We start from the raw sequence: 22790 nt of genomic DNA, 5'->3' as shown, positions 1-22790 counted from the left end.
AAAATGTTTGCCTGTTGTATGAGCATAGTTGCAGCGCAGCTCATACTGAACAGAACAATGCATAACTTGTACTTTCCTATAGTGGATTCATTAAAGTTTTCATATAGATGTCAATTATTTCATATCCCATGGCGATGTTGAATTAGTGGTGCTCCTTTCGTATAGTCTTGTCTGTAAACACTGGATCAGTGGTTTAGTGGCGAGATGCACTGTCGTTGCAGTACTGAGTTCTGCAGAGGTCCACAATCTGTGCGTATTTTATTTGGGTCAGCCATATCTCTAACGAGCGCAGAAAACCTGTTGCCAGGTTTGAGTCTCCAAACAGGGTTCATGCGAAATCGGCAGAAGTAGAGTTTGTGTTGTCCGATATGGATTGTACACTCCACTTGCTGAAGATCACAGAGTAAAATGCAACTTGGCAGAGCCAAAACATAAGGAACCACCCCCCCCCCCAGTTTGCACTGCTGGAATTTAAGCAGTTAAGACCACACAACCTTCCAGCATAGAGCTGCTTGTTCAGCCAGGAACATCCTTGCCTCTCTAGGTATTGGCTTTCAGGGTTGTCTGAAACCAAGTGAGAAGAAAATTCCTGTTTCCAGAAACAGGTGTAAGCACCTGATTCCGTCACTGAACCAGGCTGATTGACCAATCATCAACGGTGCCTTGGAGTACTGTGTACCTGCCTGGCTCTAATATCAGATTATAGAGTATGGATCTGATTTTCCACTGGTAAGCATGTCAGCTTGCATCCATCAAAGAGGCCCTGTTTATTCCCCTAGTATTCTCCCCCGGCCCATTCTGACGAAGCATCACTAGTTGGCTAATAGACAACTGATGAGCTTGGGTTCTAACCCAAACTATATCGTCACCAGGAATTCCTACAAGCAGTAAAGCTCACCGTAGAAATTTGAGAGTGCATTGTCACCATTATCCTGTCTACAGCACGGACACACGCCAAACCCTGTTGCCTGCTTCTCTTCCTACTAATCACATTAGGCATTGAGCCTTGGATATGAGTGCTTGTTCTCCTATCCGGCCTCCGTCTAACTCTTTCCACCAGCTGGGTGCCAAGTCTGAATGTCGTTATCATGTATACCGTTCCTTCAGCATGATGGAAGGACTTACACACAGGGCTGCTTGTGCTGCTCCAGCCTGCTTAATGTTTTGGACATTGAAGTCCAGAGCCATGTTCCAGGCTTACTCATCGCCAACTGCTCAGTCCAGGCCCTAGTTGAAGGGCTTTGGCAAAGAAAGAAGCCTGTCATGAGTCTGGCTCTCACCAAGTACTTGCTTCTTGCAACTGTTAATCCTTTGTGCCACTTCTGCCTACGCTTGAGCAGTGCAAAGCCTGATGCCATACTTGAAGAACACATATGCCACTGACTAGCCCATTGTTCAATATGGGGGGTGGCGGTGAACTAACTAGATGTCCAGGTGACCTCCAATCTCATCTGCAAAAATGAGAAAAGCCACAACTTTCAAATTCTAGGGCCCTCTCTTATGCCATTATTGAAGACACTGAATAGGATGAGATATTCTGGACAACATCGTCTCTTCACTCTTTCCTGGAGTAGATTTTGGTAGTTAGGCATGAGACCATCGTCCAAGCCCGTCCACTCCACCATTAGTCAATAATGTCTGCATTCTCCCACTTCAACTGGTTGATTTAAGGCCTTCAATTACATCAAAGTGATCCTAAATCATAGGCTAATTCTGCCATCAATCGTGGTCCTACTTGTTACTCTGGGCAATCTGGGCAACACAGTCTTTCCCAATCTCCATGAATCTAACTCTTTAGCCCCAAGTTTCCACATGATTTGCTCCTGATTTTTAGGAGCAACTGGTGTAGAACGGAGTATCTTAGAAATCGGAATTCTCGTCATTTAGTTTGCTCCAGTTCTAGTCAGTTAGAACAGTTTCACTTTGGAACAGAATTTTTTTTTCAAAAGGGGGCGTGTCCGGCCACTTACGCCTGTTTTCAAAGTTTCGTCAGTGAAAACTTACTCCAAACTAACTTAGAATGGAGTAAGTGAGATTTTTGTACGCTCGAAAAAACCTTGTCTACACTTTAGAAAATCAGGCGTAGGTTACAAATCAGGCATAGGGAATGGGGGGGGGGGGTTTAAAGGGAAGTTTACAAACATTAAACACTTCAGTTTTACAAATAAAGAGCCATCATCAATAATAAATGATAAATACATCAATAAATCAACCAATAAATCAATCAAAAAAAATTAATAAGAAATAATTTTTTTTTTTAAATCAATAAATAAAACATTTTCTACTTACCGACTGCAGCACCGGGAGCCCTCCAACAGCATGCTGGGATGCCCCCCCCCCCCCGAGTGTGTCTCTGTCAGTGTCTCTATCTCTCTGTCTGTCTGTCTGTGTGTCTCTCATTCTCTGTCTGTCAGTGTCTGTGTTTCTGACAGCGAGGGGAGGGGGAGGAGGGGGAGGAGGGGGGTAGAGGGAGAGAGGGGGGGAGCAGAGGGAGGGAAGGGGGAGGGGGGGAGATGGGGGGTGGAAAAGGAGATGGGGAGGGGGAAAGGAGATGGGGGGGAGGGGGAAAGGAGATGGGGGCGGGGGGAAAGGAGAAGGGGGAGGGAGGCTGAACGGGCCGGGCCCGAGACTTCGGGCAGGGCCTTTACAGGTAGGTGGCGTTGGGTCGGGTCGGGGGGAGCGCGGGTCAGGGGGAGTGCGGGTCAGGGGGAGGGAGGGAGAGGCAGGTCAGGTCGGGGGGAGGGAGGTCAGGTCGGATCCAGTCCGGGGGGAGGGAGGTCAGGTCGGATCCAGTCCGGGGGGAGGGAGGTCAGGTCGGATCCAGTCCGGGGGGTGGGGGGAAGTGGGAGTCGGGTCGGGGCGGTGGAGGGGGGGGAGCGGGATTCGGGTCCGGGGCGGGGGGGGGGAAGCGGGATTCGGGTCCGGTCCGGGTGCGGGGGAGGAAGCGGGAGTCGGGTCGGTGTCGGGCCGGGATGGGGGGGGGTGCGGGAGTCGGGTCAGTGTTGGGTCCGGTCTGGAGGCAGGGGGCAGGAAGCGGGAGTCGAGTCGGGTCGGGAGGGAGCAGGAGCTGGCCGTGGGAGGAGCCTTATTCACGCAGCCCCAGTGAGGCCATTCGGCCAGGGCTAGGGGCTGCGTGCTTCGGGCCCCTCCCACACAGTTTCGGGCACCTGGAGCTACTGCACTTGCGCGCCCACTGTAGCGCACATGTGCAGAGGTCCCGGCACTGTTTTCAGCGCAGGGACCTAGCTCCGCCCCCTACAGCTCGTGCTGCGCTGCGCCGAGGGCCATGGGACCTGCAGGGAGGTGGAGAATCTGGAGGGTTTTTTTAGGCGCACTTTGTGGCGTGAAAAACGGGCGCCCAGGTCGGGACTGCGCCGTTCTAGGCGCGGCTCGAAACTTGTGCCCTATATTGCTACTTGTTGGATCAAGCACTAACTTCGTATTGTGCTTTCTCTGCCTTCGTGGAATGCCGTCATTGGTTGGAGAGCATCAGACTTGTCGGTCTTTGGCATTGACCCAGAAGAACCCTTTTGACCTTGCTTGAAAGACTAGTTTGACGGGAAAATAATTTGGGATCATTTTGCAAATGACCCTGCTTCATCTTCCTAATGAAACAACACCTTGCATTTATAGAGTGCCTTTAACATTCCTGGCCTTGTGACACATGCTACATCATAACCCCCCACGTAGCAGTTCTTAATTGTTCCAATGAGGCTTCAACAACCGCTTTGATGGCCAACCGCCCTGCTTGCTTTTCAAGTTACAGGATGCTGCTTCATCAGTGAGCAGCTACCAGGCTCAGTTTACTTATGACTTCAGCTGCAATGGCAAGGGAATTGGTAGCCACATTATTTGCCATTGAGTCCTACCGACAGTCACACAGATCTTGTTCTAGGCTTCATGTGTTGCAATCGTCTCCTTGGCTCTATCATTCATAGCGCAGAACCCAAAAGCGGTCACCCTTGATCAAATGGCCAGCATCTAGCCTGAGGCAGCCAACAGCTGAAGACTGTAGCCAGCCAATGGCCGGATGTTCCCAAGTGACTAACCAGAGCATTGGAAAGCAATGGCTGTGCTGAGCTGCTCCCAACAAGATATTGAACTGACATGCTGTTGTGCACCCCATGCAGATATTATTTAGTGGCTGAACCGCTTCAGAAGTACATCATTGCTGGAAGAATTTGCACTAATTTTGTAGCTCCAAGACATAGAAACATAGAAAATAGGTGCAGGAGTAGGCCATTTGGCCCTTCAAGCCTGCACCACCATTCAATAAGATCATGGCTGATCATTCAGCCTCAGTGCCCCTTTCCTGCTTTCTCTCCATACCCCTTGATCCCTTTAGCCGTAAGGGACATATCTAACTCCCTCTTGAATATATCTAATGAACTGGCATCAGCAACTCTCTGCGGTAGAGAATTCCACAGGTTAACAACTCTCTGAGTGAAGAAGTTTCTCCTCATCTCAGTCCTTAATGGCTTACCCCTTATCCTTAGACTGTGTTCCCTGGTTCTGGACTTCCCCAACATCGGGCACATTCTTCTTGCATCTAACCTGTCCAGTCCTGTCAGAATTTTATATGTTTCTATGAGATCCCCTCTCATCCTTCTAAACTTCAGCATGAGAGGGGATCTCATAGAAACATATTTCAGTCACAGAAGAGAAGCAAAGGACATCATTCTGTAAGGTCACCAGTATTGAGGCTCCTTTATCCCTCCGGAATGATAAAGCTTTTGAAGAATATATACAGATCTCTCAAACCAAATCCTAGCGACCTTGTATTTTTGCCCAGACAAGGTAAACTGAGCACACCTCAACTTCCACTGCAAGTAGATCTTAATCAATGATCAAAGGCAGACCCTGAATTCCTTATGGTAAGGACACATCCAGTCTTACGAAAGGAAAAATCAAAAATGTCTGACTTGTTATTCAAGGAGTTGGTAATCCAGGTAGCAAAAGAGAGGTAAGCTCTTTGAAAAGTATCCTTGCATTCCATCTTAGAGTGATCCCTTGGACACATCAAGGATATTGGCCAGTACAGCACCCAAATGAATGCATATACGATCTATGCTTATGACTAATGGCCATAAACGCATTGAGAACATGAGTTTCCATCCCCTCTCTAATGTAATGTCTTGAGCTCAACCATTTGCGGTACCAGTGCCAGACAATGGGATCAAACAATTGGATTCATGCAGAGGTCCTTATCCTGATGTGTCTCAAGAGTAACCATGATTGGATCCCTCATTCTGTCTGGGCAGAGTTAGTTGGTCTGAGCAACATAAGAGCATAAGAAATAGGAACAGGAGTAGGCCCCTCGAGCCTGCTCCGCCCTTCAATAAGATCATGGCTGATCTGATCATGGACTCAGCTCCACTTCCCCGCCCGCTCCCCATAACCCCTTATCCCCATATCGTTTAAAAAACTGTCTATTTCTGTCTTAAATTTATTCAATTTCCCAGCTTCCACAGCTCTTTGAGGCAGCGAATTCCACAGATTTACAACTCTCTGAGAGAAGAAATTTCTCCTCATCTCTGTTTTAAATGGGCGGCCCCTTATTCTAAAATCATACCCTCTAGTTCTAGTCTCACCCATCAGTGGAAACATCCTCTCTGCAGCCACCTTGTCATGCCCCCTCATAATCTTATACATTTCGATAAGATCACCTCTCATTCTTCTGAATTCCAATGAGTAGAGGCCCAACCTACTCAACCTTTCCTCAAAAGTCAACCCCCTCATCCCTGGAATCAACCTAGTGGACCTTCTCTGAACTGCCTCCAAAGCAAGTATATCCTTTCGTAAATATGGAACCCAAAACTGCATGCAGTATTCTACGTGTGATCTCACCAATACTTTGTATAGCTGTAGCAAGACTTCCCTGCTTTTACACTCCATCCCTTTTGCAATAAAGGCCAAGATTCGATTGGCCTTCTTGATTACTTGCTGTACCTGCATACTATCCTTTTGTGTTTCATGCACAAGTACCCCCAGGTCCTGCTGTACTGCAGCACTTTGCAATCTTTCTCCATTTAAATAATAACTTGCTCTTTGATTTTTTTTTCTGCCAAAGTGCATGACCTCACACTTTCCAACATTATACTCCATCTGCCAAATTTTTGCCCACTCACTTAGCCTGTCTATGTCCTTTTGCAGATTTTTTGTGTCCACCTCACATATTGCTTTTCCTCCCATCTTTGTATCATCAGTAAACTTGGCTACATTACACTCAGTCCCTTCTTCCAAGTCGTTAATGTAGATTGTAAATAGTTGGGGTCCCAGCACTGATCCCTGTGGCACCCCACTAGTTACTGGTTGCCAACCAGAGAATGAACCATTTATCCCAACTCTCTGTTCTCTGTTAGTTAGCCAATCCTCTCTCCATGCTAATATATTACCACCAACCCCGTGCAACAGAAGTGATGCTATAAGGACCAGAGTGTCCTTCGACTAAGGAGGGCAAAAATCATCAAGTGTTCCCACTCCTGATCACTATTCAATGACCCTTGCTGGAATGTGCACCAACAAGATTGGATTCAATTGTGAAGCCCCTCACTGTAGGATAGGCTACTAATACCCCTTTGTCCAGGCCCACTGTTGGTTGAAATATGGGCGAGGGAATTTTCTTTTTTTTAATGAAAATATTTCTAGATGCGACCCTCAGAATGTAATACCCCAGGCATTAAACTGATGGCATGTAGCTGTAGTATTGTCACCATTAATAGTATTGATCTACTTGTGTAGTAATAGACTCTGATTTCATCCTTGCACAGTCCTGTACTCTGGCTGTTGCACCCGGAGCTCTGATACTGTGTGTTTTCTTCAGCTGACCAACTATTGAATATTTTGCAGGTTATCGTTCTATTCTGGCCACTCGTCATTTGCAATGTACTGCATGGTCTTTCTTTCGGTGAGTACCCGCATCATATTGATTTATTAGTCGAGGCACAGAATACAAGAGCAAGGACGTTATGCTTGAACTGTATAAAACACTGGTTAGGCCACAGCAGGAAAGATGTGATTGCACCAGAGGAGCTTTACAAGAATGTTGCCAGGACTGGAGAATTTTGGCTATGAGGAAAGATTGGAGATGCTGGGTCTGGTTTCTTTGGAACAGAGGAGGCTGAGGGGAGACCTGAGGTGTATAAAATTATCAGGGGCCTGGATAAAGTGGATAGGAAGGACCTGTTTCCTTTGGCAGAGGGGTCAACAACCAGCAAGCATAGATTTAAAGTAATTGGTAGAAGGTTTAGAGGAGATATGCGGGGAAATTTCTTCACCCAGAGTGGGGTGAGGATCTGGAACTCACTGCCTGAAAGAGTGGTAGAGGCAGAAACCCTCACCACGTTTAAAAGATACTTGGATGTGCACTTAAAGTGCCGTAACCTACAGGGCTACGGACCAAGAGCTGGAAAGTGCTTTAGGCTGGATAGCTCTTGGTCGGCTGGCGTGGACACGATGGGCCAAAATGGCCGCCTTCCTTGCTGTAAATTTCTATGATTCTATCATTACCTGCTATGTACAGGCCAGTAACTGTGTGATCAGTCATTTGCCTCCTGCTATGAAGGACCCATAACTAAGTGCTGCAGGTTCAAGCCAGATTTTTTAAAAAAGCTCTTTCTATATATAGACTTTTCTATAATAAGTGAAAGGACAATAGGAATTTACAGCCATCTGGTGCAATAGTCATTGTTGCAGTGGGAGATTTTTAAAAACTTCGCGTCTGCAGGCTGCAGATAGTTGCAAAAACATCCTTGTGTATCCTGGCAATCGAAAAAATGCAGAAGAATTCATACAGCTGCTTTCAGAAGGGTCTACACTTTGGTTACAGGCTTACTTTCCAATTCTGTTGAGGGCTTCAGCTACTTGTCCTGACGGCTATTCTTGGACCTACGGTAAAATAACCCCAATGGTTTGCATTTATATAGCACCTTTCACGACCACCGGATGTCCCAACGCCCTTTACAACCAATTAAGTACTTTTTGACGTGTAGTTACTGTTCTAATTTAGGATATGCGGCAGCCAATTTACACAAAGCAAGCACCCACAAACAGCAATGTGATGATGACCAGATAATCTGTTTTTTCGTGATGTTGGTTGAGGGATAAATATTGGCCAGGACACCAAGGATAACTCCCCTGCCCTTCTTCGAAATAGCTCCATGGGAACTCTTTCGTCCATCTGAGAAAGCAGACGGAGCCTCAGTTTAACGTCTCATCCAAAAGACGGCACCTCCGGCAGTGCAGTGCTCCCTCGGCACTGCACTGGAGTGTCAGCCTAAGTTTTGGTGCTCAAGCCTCTAGAGTGGGACTTGATGCCACAACCTTCTGACTCCGAGGCAAGAGAGTGCTACCCACTGAGCCACTGGCTGATTTACACTTATTTTTATTGTACATACTCTGTCCATCAACAGTAATTTGCAGGTATATAATGGCTTTAATGTCGAAAATACCCAAAGGTGCTTTACATGAGGTGAAGACAAGAAATACATAAAGGAATGGATGGCAGGCTAACATGGGATTAGGAGGTTTGGCTGACAAGAATGGTTTCGAGAAATGGTGGGGTGAAGACAAGAAATACATAAAGGAATGGATGGCAGGCTAACGTGGGATTAGGAGGTATGGCTGAAAGCTTGGCTGACAAGAATGGTTTCGAGAAATGGTGGGGAGAGCAGAAAAGAGGCAGAAAGGCTTGGGGAGGGAATTTCAGAGAGTAGGGTCAAGGCAGTGGAAGACCTTGTCACCAGTGGTGAAGCAAAGGAAAGGGGGCAACCTCACCTGAAATCCAGCACCATCTCTTAGCTGGTTCATGACTTGGTGAGCCTTAAAGGATTTGTCTTTTTTTATTCTTTCCCTTTTAAGATAGCACAACAACAACATCTTGTATTTATTTAGCGCCTTTGACATAGCGAAATGTCCTAAGACGCTTTACAGGAGTGTTATACGACAAAATAAAATTAACATCGAGCCTCATAAGGAGAAGTTACAGCAGGTGACCAAAAGCTTGGTCAAAGAGGTAGGTTTTAAGAAGTCATCTTGGGGCCTTGGAACTAGAAGGCACGGCCACCAATGGTTGAGCGATTATAATCAGGGATGCTCAAGAGGGCAGAATTAGAGGAGCGCGGACATCTCCAGGGGGGGTGGGGGAAGAGAAGTTATGGGGCCGGAGGAGATTATAACCATAGGGAGGGGGCGAGGCCATGGGGAATTTGAAAATAAGCATGAGAATTTTGAAATCGAGGCGTTGCTTATCCGGGAGCCAATGCAGGTCAGCAAGCACAGGGGTGATGGGTGAGCGGGTCTTGATGGGTGAGTTAGGACACGGGCTGCCGAGTTTTGGATGACCTCGAGTTTACATAGGGTAGAATGTGGGAGGCCAGCCAGTTGGAATAGTCATGTCTAGAGGTAACAAAGGCATGGATGACGTCTTCAGCAGTAGATGAGCAGAGGCAGGGGCGGAGGTAGAAATGGGCAGTCTTAGTTATGTTGCGGATATGTGGTTGAAAGCTCATTCCAGGGTCCAATAAGAGAACTCTTATCAAGGGGCACTCTGTTACAGTGAGCTATTCAAGAACCTTTAAAGCTCATTCCAGCTGAGAGAGATGATGCTGAACTTCCCGACATCTGACTTGACTTGGAAATCTGCAGGTTAATTACAAACCCACTGGAGTGCGAGCAATTGCTCCTCTGCAAGAGCAGACAGCTACTGAGCCAGCTTTCCTTTGTGACTTGGCCATGGCCAGTTCTTCAGCTGTTCTCTGCAACTCAAACTTCAAAAGCAGCCCTCGTCTTTTCGAGTGTCCCAATTGATTTACTCAGCTTGGTATTAATCTCTGCCAGTTAATGCGGTCATGTCTTTCCGTCTGTCTCTACTTGATTAATCGTGTCTGTGTTGCTTCGTGACATTCTGAATTCTCCGAATCCTTCTGTGACGATGCAGTCAAACATGTTGTGGAGGCCACAGATCTTTCTAAAAATGAGGACACAAGGCCGGAAAAGAGTCGAGGCCCATAAAACTGGGCATCATCAAGGCTGTAAAAAATGAGACAATAAAGGGGAAATGTGAATTGGGAATTAGGTCATGCAATTAAAACCGCAATCTGGCATCGAGATTTTATGAGAAAAGGGGAGGCTGAAGTTCGTAAAGAGTTCCACGATTTTGAGGTCCTGGGAAAGATTGGGTTGGAATAGGAGGCTGACCACCTCGGAGGACAAAGGCACTAGGTGCATGGGAACGCCATCCCTTCCAAGTCGCACACCATCCTGACTTGGAAATATATCGCCGTTCCTTCATTGTCGCTGGGTCAAAATCCTGGAACTTGCTCCCTAACATCACTGGGGGAGCACCTTCACCACACGGACTGCAGCAGTTCAATGAAGGCAGCTCACCACCACCTTCTCGAGGGCAATTAGGAATGGGCAATAAATGCTGGCCTTGCCAGCGATATCCACATCCCGTGAATGAATTAACAAAAATGAGACTCTTGCAAAATTGTAGGGATGTAAGAAGAAGGGTTCTCTGTCTCAACATAGTAGGGTTGTAGGAAGGAAATAATTTGTGTATGATCTGTTTTGAAGACTGAAATGATCATAAAAGGAAAGTTCAGAGGATGATCCTGCAAGAAAGTCCCACATGCACTTTATTTTTCTGAGAACTCCCTCTAGTGACTGATCTATAAATAAGCAACTTCATGCTTTTGAAATATGTGCAAGAAATAGGTCCGTTCCTTAACAGCACCCACTGTTTTACAGCACAAAGGCTGAGAGGCAGTAACCCCTCTCCCCCATATTTCCACTCAGTCATTTCTTGAACCGAATTTGGTCTCCTAATCTGAGGAAGGACATTCTTGCTATTGAGGGAGTGCAGCGAAGGTTCACCAGACTGATTCCTGGGATGGCAGGACTGACATATGAGGAAAGACTGGATCGAATGGGCCTGTATTCACTGGAATTTAGAAGAATTAGAGGGGATCTCATAGAAACATATAAAATTCTGATGGGATTGGACAGGTTAGATGCAGGAAGAATGTTCCCGATGTTGGGGAAGTCCAGAACCAGGGGTTACAGTCTAAGGGTAAGGGGTAAGCCATTTCGGACCAAGATGAGGAGAAACTTCTTCACTCAGAGAATTGTGAACCTGTGGAATTCTCTACCACACAAAGTTGTTGAGGCCAGTTCGTTAGATATATTCAAAAGGGAGTTGGATGTGGCCCTTACGGCTAAAGAGATCAAGGGGTATGGAGAGAAGGCAGGAATGGGGTACTGAAGTTGCATGATCAGCCATGATCATATTGAATAGTGGTGCAGGCTCGAAGGGCCGAATGGCCTGCTCCTGCACCTATTTTCTATGTTTCTAATCCATTTGATCCAATACAGTTAAAATTGCCACAAATTAACCCCCAGCTAGATGCTTTATAACTTGATAGTTTTGAAATTGATTAAAATGTTGGGGCTTTGGAATTGATTCGTTTTCATGTAAGATTGAATTCGGATCCTTCGCAGTCAATGTTTGACTACTGCTAAAGTGACTGTGCACTATAAACATACAATGAGTGAGTGAGAGCTCGCCCTCTGATTCCTTCACCTCCTTAGCACTCTCTCTCTGCCACCCACTTTAGTGGCAGGGTTGCAGCTATTCTTGGCATCTCATTCCCTTGGTATCAGCTATGACTCAGTGGGTAGCACACTCGCCTCTGAGTCAAATATTCTGGGTTCAAGGCCCACTCCAGAGACTTGAGCACGTAATCTAGGTTGACACTCCAGTGCAGTGCTGAGGGACGACTGCAGTGCCAGATGAGACGACATACCGAGGCCCGGTCTGCCTTCTCAGGTGGACGTAAAAGCTCCCATGGCACTATTTTGCAGGGGAGTTATCCCTGGTGTCCTGGCCAATATTTATCTCTCAACCAATATCACTAAAAAAACAGATGATCTGGTCATAATCTTATTGCTGTTTGTGGGACTTTGCTGTGTGACAGTTGGCTGCCATGTTTCCTACATTGCAATAATGACTACACTTCAAAAATATTTAATTGTCTGGAAAAAAATTCTGGATTTCCTGAGGTTGTGAAAGGCAAATGCAAGTTCTTTCCTTTTCCTTTTTTCTTTACCCGTCCTTCCTCTCGCTTCCTTCCCTTTTTTTCTTTTTCTTCCTTCCTTCCTTTCTCTTCCTTCCCTCTTTCCCTTTCTTTCTTCTTTTTCCCCCTCTTTTTTCTCCCTCTTTTTCTTTTTTCCCTCTCTCTTTTTGTCTCTCTCTTTCTCTTTTTTTTCCCTCCCTTCCTCTTCCCTTCCCTCTCTTCCTCTTCCCTTCCCTCTCTTCCTCTTCGCTTTCCCTGGTGTTTAATACAGATTTGGTGGAACAGCATATTCTTATTATCGTCTTGAAATGGTAGAAGGACATCATATGGGCAGCTCTGAAGTTAATTGACAAGCCAACATTGCAGAGAACTGTGGAAATACAGCAGCACCATGGAAATATTGTTCCTGGTGGGGGGTGGTGGGGGGGGGGGTAAAAGTACATTTACTCCGAGCGTGTAAATAGTTTTTGTGTTGATCACTTGGAAGTTGTTGACAAGCTGTTAGGAAGAAAGGAGAGTTTAATCCCATGTAGGTTGGAACCGACACCCAATTCTCCCATTCCACGACACTACCCATTCCTCATGTTTGTTGGCTTATGATCAATAATATTCTGTTGTGAATTTAGTTCCATTAACATAGAACTTTAAATCATTTTTCTGCTGGGTTTCACCCAGTGCATAAATCAAATCTATTGGCAAACTGAATCTCAGTTTTCTTCAATATATTTTAACCGAGGCTGGAACTTGACTGAAAGCCAACAAATCCTGAATGCACACATCCTTTCATGTGGGCAAACAGCGCATTTCAGTGTGTTCAGTCATTTTTCTGGCCTCCCGAAACCTATCTTCAACACCAGCAATGGTTCTATGAGTGGCACAGTGCCGAAGATTATGACCCTATTGTTGCTATGGTAAACTGTAACTTTTTGTGTTTCTGTGGTGACTCATACACCTTGCGAATAAGTCTTTAAACCATTTGCTATCTGCAACTTTATTTCTGGTTTGGCTCCAAGCTCGCGTTTGCTGCAGTTTTGCAAGAGTATATTTCCTTGTTACTTCAATAAGCATAGGATGGCAGAGTTTTATAAAACTCCATTTTGATGTTCTGTACAGGTACACTCATACCAAACCGGAGCGTTCAGTGGTTATATTAAGCCAGGAAGCTCCCGGGTGTCATCCTTTATCTCCCTATAATCAGCCTCCGTATATCTGGACCATAAAGTGGAAAAGAAATCAGCCAGAGTTCCACTCCACCTAAATTTCATGTGTGTGTGTGTGTGTTTGTAGGTGTCAGGTTCAGCTCTGATAACCCAATCTCACAGTTAAATAGTCTTCCATACTGACTATGTAGGTTCACATATGAAGGATGGCCTTTTGGGTGAGGTACTTGAGAGTGTTTGACACCCTTCGAACAGAACCCCAGTATCAGTCAATTTCTCAGTGACAGCATAGGCAGTCCCTCGGAATTGAGGAAGACTTGCTTCCACTCCTGAAGTGAGTTCTTTGGTGGCTGAAGAGTCCAGTACGAGAGCCACAGACTCTGTCACAGGTCAGTGACAGGAGCATGTTAACTCACAAGCCTCTCGGCTAATCATTGTGCAGAATGGTTTTTGTAACACAGTTAATGTCCTAAATTGTCAAATTTTTGAGTGCAGTATTTATAAAGAGTATGAATGCTTTATCATTTGTTTTTAATAACTTTCTTTGCTCCAGAATCAGCAGCAGGTCCTTTTGACTATCACTCCCCTGCACTTTGGAATTCTCCTCCTTATTCCACTTACTCCCTTCAGGGGCAATTTCTCATGTCTGGATCTATTGTAGACTCATTGATAGAGATTGCTTGCTTGCTGTGATTGGTCAACAACTCCATTATCGTTGTATAGTGCGACACCAGCAGGGAAGATGGCCAGCTAGATGGGCCTTCGCCTCTTTTTATGTAGCAATTCCTATGTTCCTAATGATTACTCCTAGTAGCAGCTGATTGGAATCTCAATGGCCCAATAACGTGCCACTGAAAACTCTCGTCATGTTATTAAAGAGAAAGTGTAATAACCTAATTCTATAGTAATTCCTAAATATCACCAGCAGTGTCTGTGTACTATCTCTGTTGTTCTATGCTATTATTTTTATACTTCCCAACTTCATATTTGGATTTCCAAAAGGCATTCAATAAGGTGCCACATAAAAAGTTGCTAAGCAAGATAAGGGCTCATGGGGTTGGGGGTTAATATATTAGCATGGATAGAGGATTGGTTAATGGCGAGAAAGCAAAGAGTAGGGATAAATGGGTCATTTTCCAATTGGCAGGCTGTAACCAGTGGGGTGTCGCAAGGATCGGTGCTTGGGCCTCAGCTACTTTACAATCTATAATAATGAAGGTAGTGAGTGCAATGTATCCAAGTTTGCTGACGACACAAAGTTAGGTGGGAAAGTAAGCTGTGAGGAGGGCACAAAGGGATATAGACAGGTGGCTAGTGAGGTGGCAGATGGAGTATAATGTGAGGAAACATGAGGTTATTCCATTTGGTAGGACGAATAGAAAACCAGGATTTTTTTAAATGGTGAGAAACTATTAAATGTTGGTATTCGGAGAGGTTTAGGTGTCGTCGTACGAAACACAAAAACTTAGCGTGTTGGTACAGCAAACAATTTGGAAGGCAAATGTCATGTTGACCTTTATTGCAAGCGGGTTGGAGTACAAGAGTAAGGAAGTGTTACTACAATTGTACAGGACTGTGATATCTGGAGTACTGTGCAATTTTGGTCTCCTTATCTGAGGAAGGATATACTTGCCTTAGAGGTGGTGCAATGAAGGTTTACTAGGTTGATCCCTGGGATGAGGGTTGTCCTATGAGGAGAGATTGAGTAGATTAGGCCTATGCTCACTGGAGTTTAGAAGAATGAGAGGTGACCTCAATGAATCTTGTAAGATACTGAGGGGGGTCGACAAAGTAGATGCTGAGAGGTTGTTTCCTCTGGCAGGAGAGTCTAGAACTAGGAGTCATTGACTCAGGATAAGGGGCCAGCCATTAAGACAAATGAGGAATTTCTTCTCTCTGAGGGTAGTGAATCTTTGGAATTCTCCACCCCAAAGAGCTGTGAATGCTCATTCATTGAGTATATTCAAGGCTGAGATAGATACATTTTTGGACTCTAGGGAAATCAAGGGATATGTGGGTCGGGCAAAAAAGTGTTGCGGTCAAAGATCAGCCATGATCTGATTGAATGACAGAGCAGGCTCGAAGGGCTGTATGGCCTACTCCTGCTCCTAATTCTTATTTTCTTAAATAAATGAGAGCAGACATTTTGCGCAGACTGCCTCTGGATAGAATATTGAATTAAAATGGTGTGCTGTGTTCAATACTCACCTTCATGGTGATAGCCTGGGGATATTATACACAAGATGTCTAATTCCAAGCTGCCCCTAATTGACAGCTTTAACATATAAAACACAGTAACAGCAAATGCCCAAAAGATACCAGTAAATGATTCTTCATCTATATAGGCATGTGAAAATGTCAAAGTGACTAACTCCAATTACCCCGGCGCTGTTTGGCCATCGACTCCCCCATGTTGACCCGGCAGAGATCAATACTTCAGCATATGGAAGATTATGGCACAGCTCACTGAGTCATTCAACACACTGCACTGAAATAGATGCAGAACGTGAGGCAGCTCAGTAGAGCACACTGCCAATGAAGTGACAAATTGTCTGTGTTGGCTTGGTGTGACTTAGTTATTGTCACTTTAGATCCCGCTCTTAACAATTCCAGGGTTGACCTATATGTTTCCTAATGCCACAGATAGTGGTGCTGAATACATTGAGCCTGTACAGTCGTATATTCTGCAATAAGAATACAAGGATGTCTAAAGTTGCAGCTTTGTCCCAAAGGTACTGTTCATTCTCCTGAGTCAGGTTATGGGTTCATGCCCCACTCCAGGGACTTGAGCACATAATCTAGGCTGACACTACTGAGGAAGTGCAGTACTGAGGGAGTGCTGCCCTGTCTGAGGTGCCGTCTTTCACAAGTGCCTGTTTCAAGTGGATGCAAAGGATTCCATGGCACTATTCGAAGACGAGCAGGAGAGTGCTCCCAGGGTCCTCCTAACACAACACCCCTCCCTGTTCAACGTTCATTGCTTGTGGGACATTACCGTGTGCAAATTGGCTCCACGTTTGCTTTCATACCAGTGACTGCACTTCAAAAATAATTCACTGGCTGTGAAATGCTTTTGCGGGTGTCCTGAGGTTGTGAACAGCACTCTATAAATGGCAGTGTTTGTTCATCGTTGCATACCATTTGTGGGTTCTGCATACTATCTTCCTCTGACTTGGAGTTGTCTACTTTCCAAAATTACTTTTTAAAATATTCACTTTTTATTCACCTATTCAGAAGAAATTGGAGCTTCTGTTAATGTATATATATTTTTCTTTTCTCTTTCCCACCTAGCTGTACTTACAGGCCCGTTTACATGTGAAGTGGGCTAGGCTTTTGAGGCCAACCATCCAGTTCTTCCTGATAGTTTTTGCGCTTTACGTTGGCTATACACGCATCTCCGATTACAGACACCACTGGAGTGACGTGCTGGCTGGATTCCTCCAAGGAGCCCTGGTTGCTATTTTAATTGTGAGTATGAAAGGCAGAATTGCCCTGGTGTTTGATGGCTTCGAGGTTAATGACTGCAATTGTTACGTCTGCAATTGAAATGACTCCATGAGGCTGTGTACTGTGAGTAAGAGTTTTTTTAATTTTTTTTTTTATTATTATTATTTTTTTTATTCGTAGCCAATCTTTCCAATTCTTTGTCAAATCACAAACGCCAGAGGTCACCTTGCACACATCAAGGATCACTCTGCGCCAATGCTCTTAGCCAAAAGGCCGAGAGCCACTGCACCGTTCCTGGAAGTACTGCAATACCAGGTTCGTGCCATGAGTAAGAGTTGTGTGACTTCAGTCCATTTAATACGACTGCAAAGTGAAGAGCAGCATGGCTGGCTGGCTGCCTTTTTATATCCCCCTGCACACCAGGGCAGGAAACCCCTGGGCCTCCAACAGCAGCGCCCTCAGGTGGTACATCGTACATAATTACAGAGGGAATACAAAGAGTTTGCACACATGACAGGAGCGACAGTCATTTTACTGCCCACCGCATTCTCTGATGGGTGGCTGTGAAAGCCATCCGCCCTCACAACTGGTGCAACTTGCCAGGCTCTGTGCCCTTCAATTAAGTGTCAGCCGTGGCTCAGTGGGTTGCACTCCAAACTCTGAGTCAGGAGTTTGTGGGTTCAAGTCCTACTCCAGAGACCTGGGCACAAAATTCTGGCTGACACTCCAGTGCAGTGCTGATGAGGGGGGGTGCCTCATTGCCGGAGGTGCCGTCTTTCGGATGAGTCTGCCCTCTCGGGTGGACAGAAAATATTCCAGGGTACAATGCGAAGAAGAGCAGGGGAGTTCTCCCCGGTATCCAAGCCAAAATTTATCCCTCAACCAACATCACTAAAAACAAGTGATCGGATCATTATCTTGCTGTTGTTTGTGGGAGCTTGCTGTGCACAAATTGACTGCTGCGTTTCCTACATTACAACAGTGACTACGCTTCAAAAAAAAATGCTTCATTGGCGGTAAATCGCTCTGAGGTCATGAAAGGCGCTATATAAATGCAAGTCTTTTTTCCCTTTTTAAAGAGGGACACAATTGATTGGTTTTTTAAAAAAATCCACAGTTATGGAGCTGAACTGATGACTGTTGGAAACTGGAACCGCCTAACATCAATCTGAGCAATAACAAACAGCGAGGTCTCTGATTTAACTGCTGGTCTGTGCTGAGTGAAAGGTTCTCGGCCAGAATGAAAATAACCGGGACACAAATGCCCTCTGCCCCTGGGCTCAGGAGGGTAACATTCAGCCACCATTCCTGCTCCTGATCTCCCTATACCCCTGTCACAAAGTGCCTGCGTACAGACATCAGGCAAGGGCAAGACTGGATTTTTCCTGCAAAGCCCTCCAGAGTCAAATAACCTGCCAGCACTTAATATATGAGGAGTGGCCGAGATACCTTCCGAGAGGACTTTCAATAGAGAAGAGAAGAAGGTGGGGGGAGGGGGGGGAAGAAAAGAAAAAGACGAGCCAAATAGTTTCACACCCATCTTCCATCCCCATCTCCACCCTCTCCAAGTTCAGCTCGTCCATGACATCCACTTCCTGCTCCCTGGATTCCCTCCCACAGAACTATAGTCATTTACAGCACAGAAGGGAGCCATTCAGCCCATCACATTTGTACCGGCTCTTGCCTGGAGCAATCCATTTACCTGCTGTCTCTTTCCGCAGCCCTGTGACTTCCTCTGCTTCAAATATTTACCCAGTGTTCCCTTAATTGACACCATGGTCTGTGCTAACAAGCACTCTCTGTGTCAATCATTCCATGACCTAATAGAGGTCTTTAAAATGATGAAAGGTTTTGATAGGGTGGATACAGAGTGAATGTTTCCACTTGTGGGGAAGAGCATAACTAGAGGCCATCAGTATAAGATCGTCACCAAGAAATCCAACAGGGAATTCAGAAGAAACTTCTTTACCCAGAGAGTAGTGCGAATGTGGAACTCGCTGCCACAGGGAGTGGTTGAAGCGAATAGTATGGATGCTTTTAAGGGGAGGCCAGACAAGCATATGAGGGAGAAGGGACTCTATGCTGATAGATTTAGATGAGGAAAGACGGGAGGAGGCTCGAGTGAAGCATAAACGTGGCCATGGACTGATTGGGCCAAATAGCCTGTTTCTGTGCTGTATATCCTATGTTACATCTGTCTGTGTGAAGAAATTTCTCTCTTCTCACTCAATCAGTAACTATTTTAACTTGATGACCCCTTGTCACCAACATCCCAGAGGAAATTATGTTTGCCCACACAACTCCTAACCACTTAGCTTGCTGACTTCAGAAGAAAGAAGGGATTAGGTGAGACAATCTGGAGCAATACATGATTACTTTTTGGCTTGAAAATGAAATACAGTTCACCGGCAATTTTCCAACATGCGCGTCGATTCCGCACTCGAGAAATGGCCTCGGATATACAGCTGTGCATCTGTCTATATTTGTATAAATGGTGTGTACGTGTGGTCTTGTCTTCCAAAAGAAAAAACGTTCTTAATGATGAATTTCTTTCCATGACAGGTGCGCTACGTTTCTGATTTCTTCAAAAAGAGGCCCCTGTTTTCGGAGGATTCAGAAGCTTCGGAACCCGAGAGAAAACCCAACATTCCCTTAACTGAAACGGAGCCGATGAATCACTATGGCACTCGAGATATTCCCTGACTCACCAGCGCCCGTTCCCCTGCCACAGACTCCGTGCCTTTCCTATTCAAGCATTGAAGGAAACTTGGGATTCCCTCCCTTCGTGTTATTTTAAACTTTGTTCTGTTTTCTGAGGGTTAACACTGAAGACACAGTCAGTCTCTGGAGATAAGAGGAGCATTGACTTTCTTTAAATGCTGGAGACAACGAGACTGGATACAAATGGTTCACATTGTGTAAATAAAGCACATTGCTGCATTGATCACTTCTTGCCAGCAATAAAAGGGGAAAAGTCTTGCCAGAAAATATTAACTCTGACTTAATATTAAGGCAGTTTTACGCATAGATCCCATTTTTCAACAAAAAAAATTCAACCCATTCTTTTGGTGCCCTGTGTCATATCCTGCACGCAAGAAATGGGTAGAGGTGGGCAGTTGACTGAGTTAGCGGACCTTTGCCAATGCTACTCCACAGCCATCTGCTAGGTGATGTGTCCGAATGATGCAGGGCTGTATTGTCCTTTATCCCTGATCTCTCCACTCTTTCCTAGTCTCTTTATTGCCCCTCTTCAGATAGCTAAGCTGAGATAAGGAACTCCCTATGCGGGGAATGATGGAGAAAACACAGCAAGTTCCCCACGCTTAATGAAAAGAACATAGTGGAGCAGCTTGACTTGATATCTGAGGAAAAAAATCTTGAGGATTTGGTTTTAGTGAGATACCTTTTGAGAATTCAGAGAAAACCTAGAATGCCTGAGCTTTTCAATGTGTGTTGAAAGATATTCCACCCCCTCCCCACCTTTCCTCCAAGGTTCAGTAGGGAAGTGCTCTGTCTGGTACGGGACTTGGTGAAGTACACTAATCTCCGTTGGGGTAATGTTCAACCACGATGCTCCCAGTGCTCCAGGACTTGGGGTTTCTGCTCCTGATCACAACCCGACTGGTTGTGCGAGTGTGGGCAGCATTCGGCTCAACATTGACATTCCCCTGACATTGACATGAGCAAATAGTCAGTTACCATTGACTCGGCTCATTTTAGTATGATGCTTGTACCTTTGGAACCATGGCTAACACAACTCACTGGGTTTTGGAGAGGAGGAAAGAACATTGAAAAGTAAAAATATGATGAGTTTAGTAAATAAGTACTTTGAATATGTACATTAATCTGAGTGCTTTTCTGCCAAGTGGTGAAACAAGGATCGATGTGTTTACAATTTGTAATACAATAATAATGCTCTCTCTTTAATTTCTAAGTAGGAACAGGTTCTGAAGCGTACAAGATATGTTCTTTTTGTGTGTATCTTTTACCCTTCACAGCTTCTTTCCAAAAGAATGTGTTGAGTTGCAGAAAGCAAGAACAAAGATTAAATCCTCATTCTGAGGCAGAGACTGAATAATCGGAGCAATAGTATAACCAGTAGCTCTAGTATAAACAGAAATATCTGTGCGAAAACTGGCAGCTAATGTTGTGAGATTTATTAACTATCTTGATCCTGACATGCTCTTAATGAATTACTTGCGTGTCTGTGTATATGTGTATATATATATAATGGCCTGTTTATAGTGTATATGCCCAGTGTGATGCTATAGTCACAGTTGGAACTGCCTTGTGAAATCAAAGGTTGCTACCATTTGTATTGCATTCAGTTTCTATGAGCAGATCTCTTCACTGATAAGGCCGCACAAAAATTCAGATGAGCATAATTTGCTGCATTTGTATCAGGTCATGCATTTGTATCATGACATGTATTTACAGTACATCATAAATATATTGTGTAGGTTTCTAAACCGCAGACTTGATGACACCTAGATAGCTGCTGATCTAAATGGAGATGTTGCCCTGCCTTCCTGTTTGATATATCAATGTCACAGATCATTCTTCGAAACACCTACTGGAATTGGAGCTGTCAAGACTCTGAGAAGCGAGGAAGCCCAGGAGGGATAGCGTGTAAGGATAGGCAACAGCCATCTTGTCCCTTACCCACCAAGTCCTCAAGCCCCCCCGTGGAGGACTATGCTCCGTGGTCTCTCTGTTTCCATCTCGAATGGACCTTCAAAGAATTGGTGGGTTCCACGGCACTCGTGTCATGTGGCCTGTATGTTTAGAATTGCAAGGAACCAGTTTGAAATTGGTGCATCGTCCATACATCAGAGGGCAGATGTCCTCTTTATATGGGCAGGGTTCACAAGGCCAGCTCAGTGATGAAGATGAAACCATACCAGATTTTATACCACTTTTAGTACAAGAGTATAAAACCAGTCTTGAGATGCTTGTCTTGGAGTTGAAGCTTTTTTTTTTAACGGTGTTTTGCATAAAACTACGTATGTATTCTAGATACTGAGGAACCTAATTTGGGAAATGGGAGTTTAGCTTATTACAACTGATTAAATTCAGGATTTATACTCCACCAATATACAGAAATAAGAAATATGCGCATGTTAAATGTGTAGAGCTCTTTTTACAAAATCAAGTAAGCAAAACGATGGCTTGCAATTCTTTTAAATATTCACCAGCATGTGTGCTTTATTAAAAGCAAAGTCTTTTAGAAAATGTTAATACAATTTAAATTTTTATCGTGCCGACCAGCTTTAATGCTCACTGAATTAGTTGTAAAATTGCTTTAGGTTTGTGGGTGCAGAATTGTACTTCTGGTGAAATTTATAAATTTTCTTGTGTTTATAAAGGTAGTATAAAGAGAAGATATTTTATTAATGATGTAATAAAGTGATTTTTTTTTTTAACACCCTGGTGATAATGTGGTCTTGTTCGCAACTGAATTGCTTCTGACTGAGCTTAAGTACCTAGCAGAAATGTTGAAGTGCCTTCACACCTCTCATGTTCAGTGCCAGTGCAGAGCTAAACTTGGGCATGTGACTTCAAAGGGAAGTGGTTCGACAGCAGCTTCCCCAGGGAGTCTCACATCTATTCCCCATTATCAACTGTGGTAGCACACTTGTCTCTGAGTCAGAAGGTTGTGGGTTCAAGTCCCACTCCAGGAAGATGAGCACAAAAATCTAGGCTGACACTCCAGTGCAGTGCTGAGGGGGTGCCGCACTGTCGGAGGTGCTGTCTTTCGGCTGAGACGTTAAACCGAGTCTGCCCCCTCAGGCGGATGTAAAAGATCAAAAGATCCCATGGCACTATTTCAAAGAAGAGCAAGGGAGTTATCCCCGGTGTCCTGGCCAATATTTATCCCTCAATCAACATAACAAAAATTAAAAGTAAACTATTTGAAACTACTGTTTTTAAATTGACGATTAAAACTGACTTTCAAAGGTCCTTATTAATCAACATAACAAAAAACAGATTATCTGGTCATTATCACATTGCTGTTTGTGGGAGTTTGTTGTGCACAAATTGGCTGCTGCATTTCCCACATTACAACGTGACTACACTCCAAAAGTTCTTAATTGGCTGTAAAGTGCTT

At 44.8% G+C, this 22790-nt stretch overlaps 1 protein-coding gene across 4 annotated transcripts in view; it reads left to right on the top strand.

The window, feature by feature from the left end:
* LOC139228568 (phospholipid phosphatase 2-like) overlaps positions 1-22104 on the top strand; it is a 119334-nt gene extending 97230 nt beyond the window's left edge. For all 4 annotated transcript variants that reach the window (XM_070859697.1, XM_070859695.1, XM_070859694.1 and 1 more), the window contains 3 exons: positions 6850-6907; positions 16526-16702; positions 19244-22104. In XM_070859697.1, coding sequence (XP_070715798.1) covers positions 6850-6907; positions 16526-16702; positions 19244-19384 — 376 coding nt within the window. In that variant the 3' untranslated portion in view covers positions 19385-22104. The remainder of the gene's footprint in view (positions 1-6849; positions 6908-16525; positions 16703-19243) is intronic.
* Positions 22105-22790: the final 686 nt, after the last annotated feature.

Source organism: Pristiophorus japonicus, chromosome 18 (genome assembly GCF_044704955.1).
Source record: "Pristiophorus japonicus isolate sPriJap1 chromosome 18, sPriJap1.hap1, whole genome shotgun sequence".
In the NCBI taxonomy this organism is placed as follows: Eukaryota; Metazoa; Chordata; class Chondrichthyes; family Pristiophoridae; genus Pristiophorus; species Pristiophorus japonicus.
Note: the sequence above shows the minus strand (reverse complement) of the source record. Positions and strands in the feature narration are given on the sequence as shown.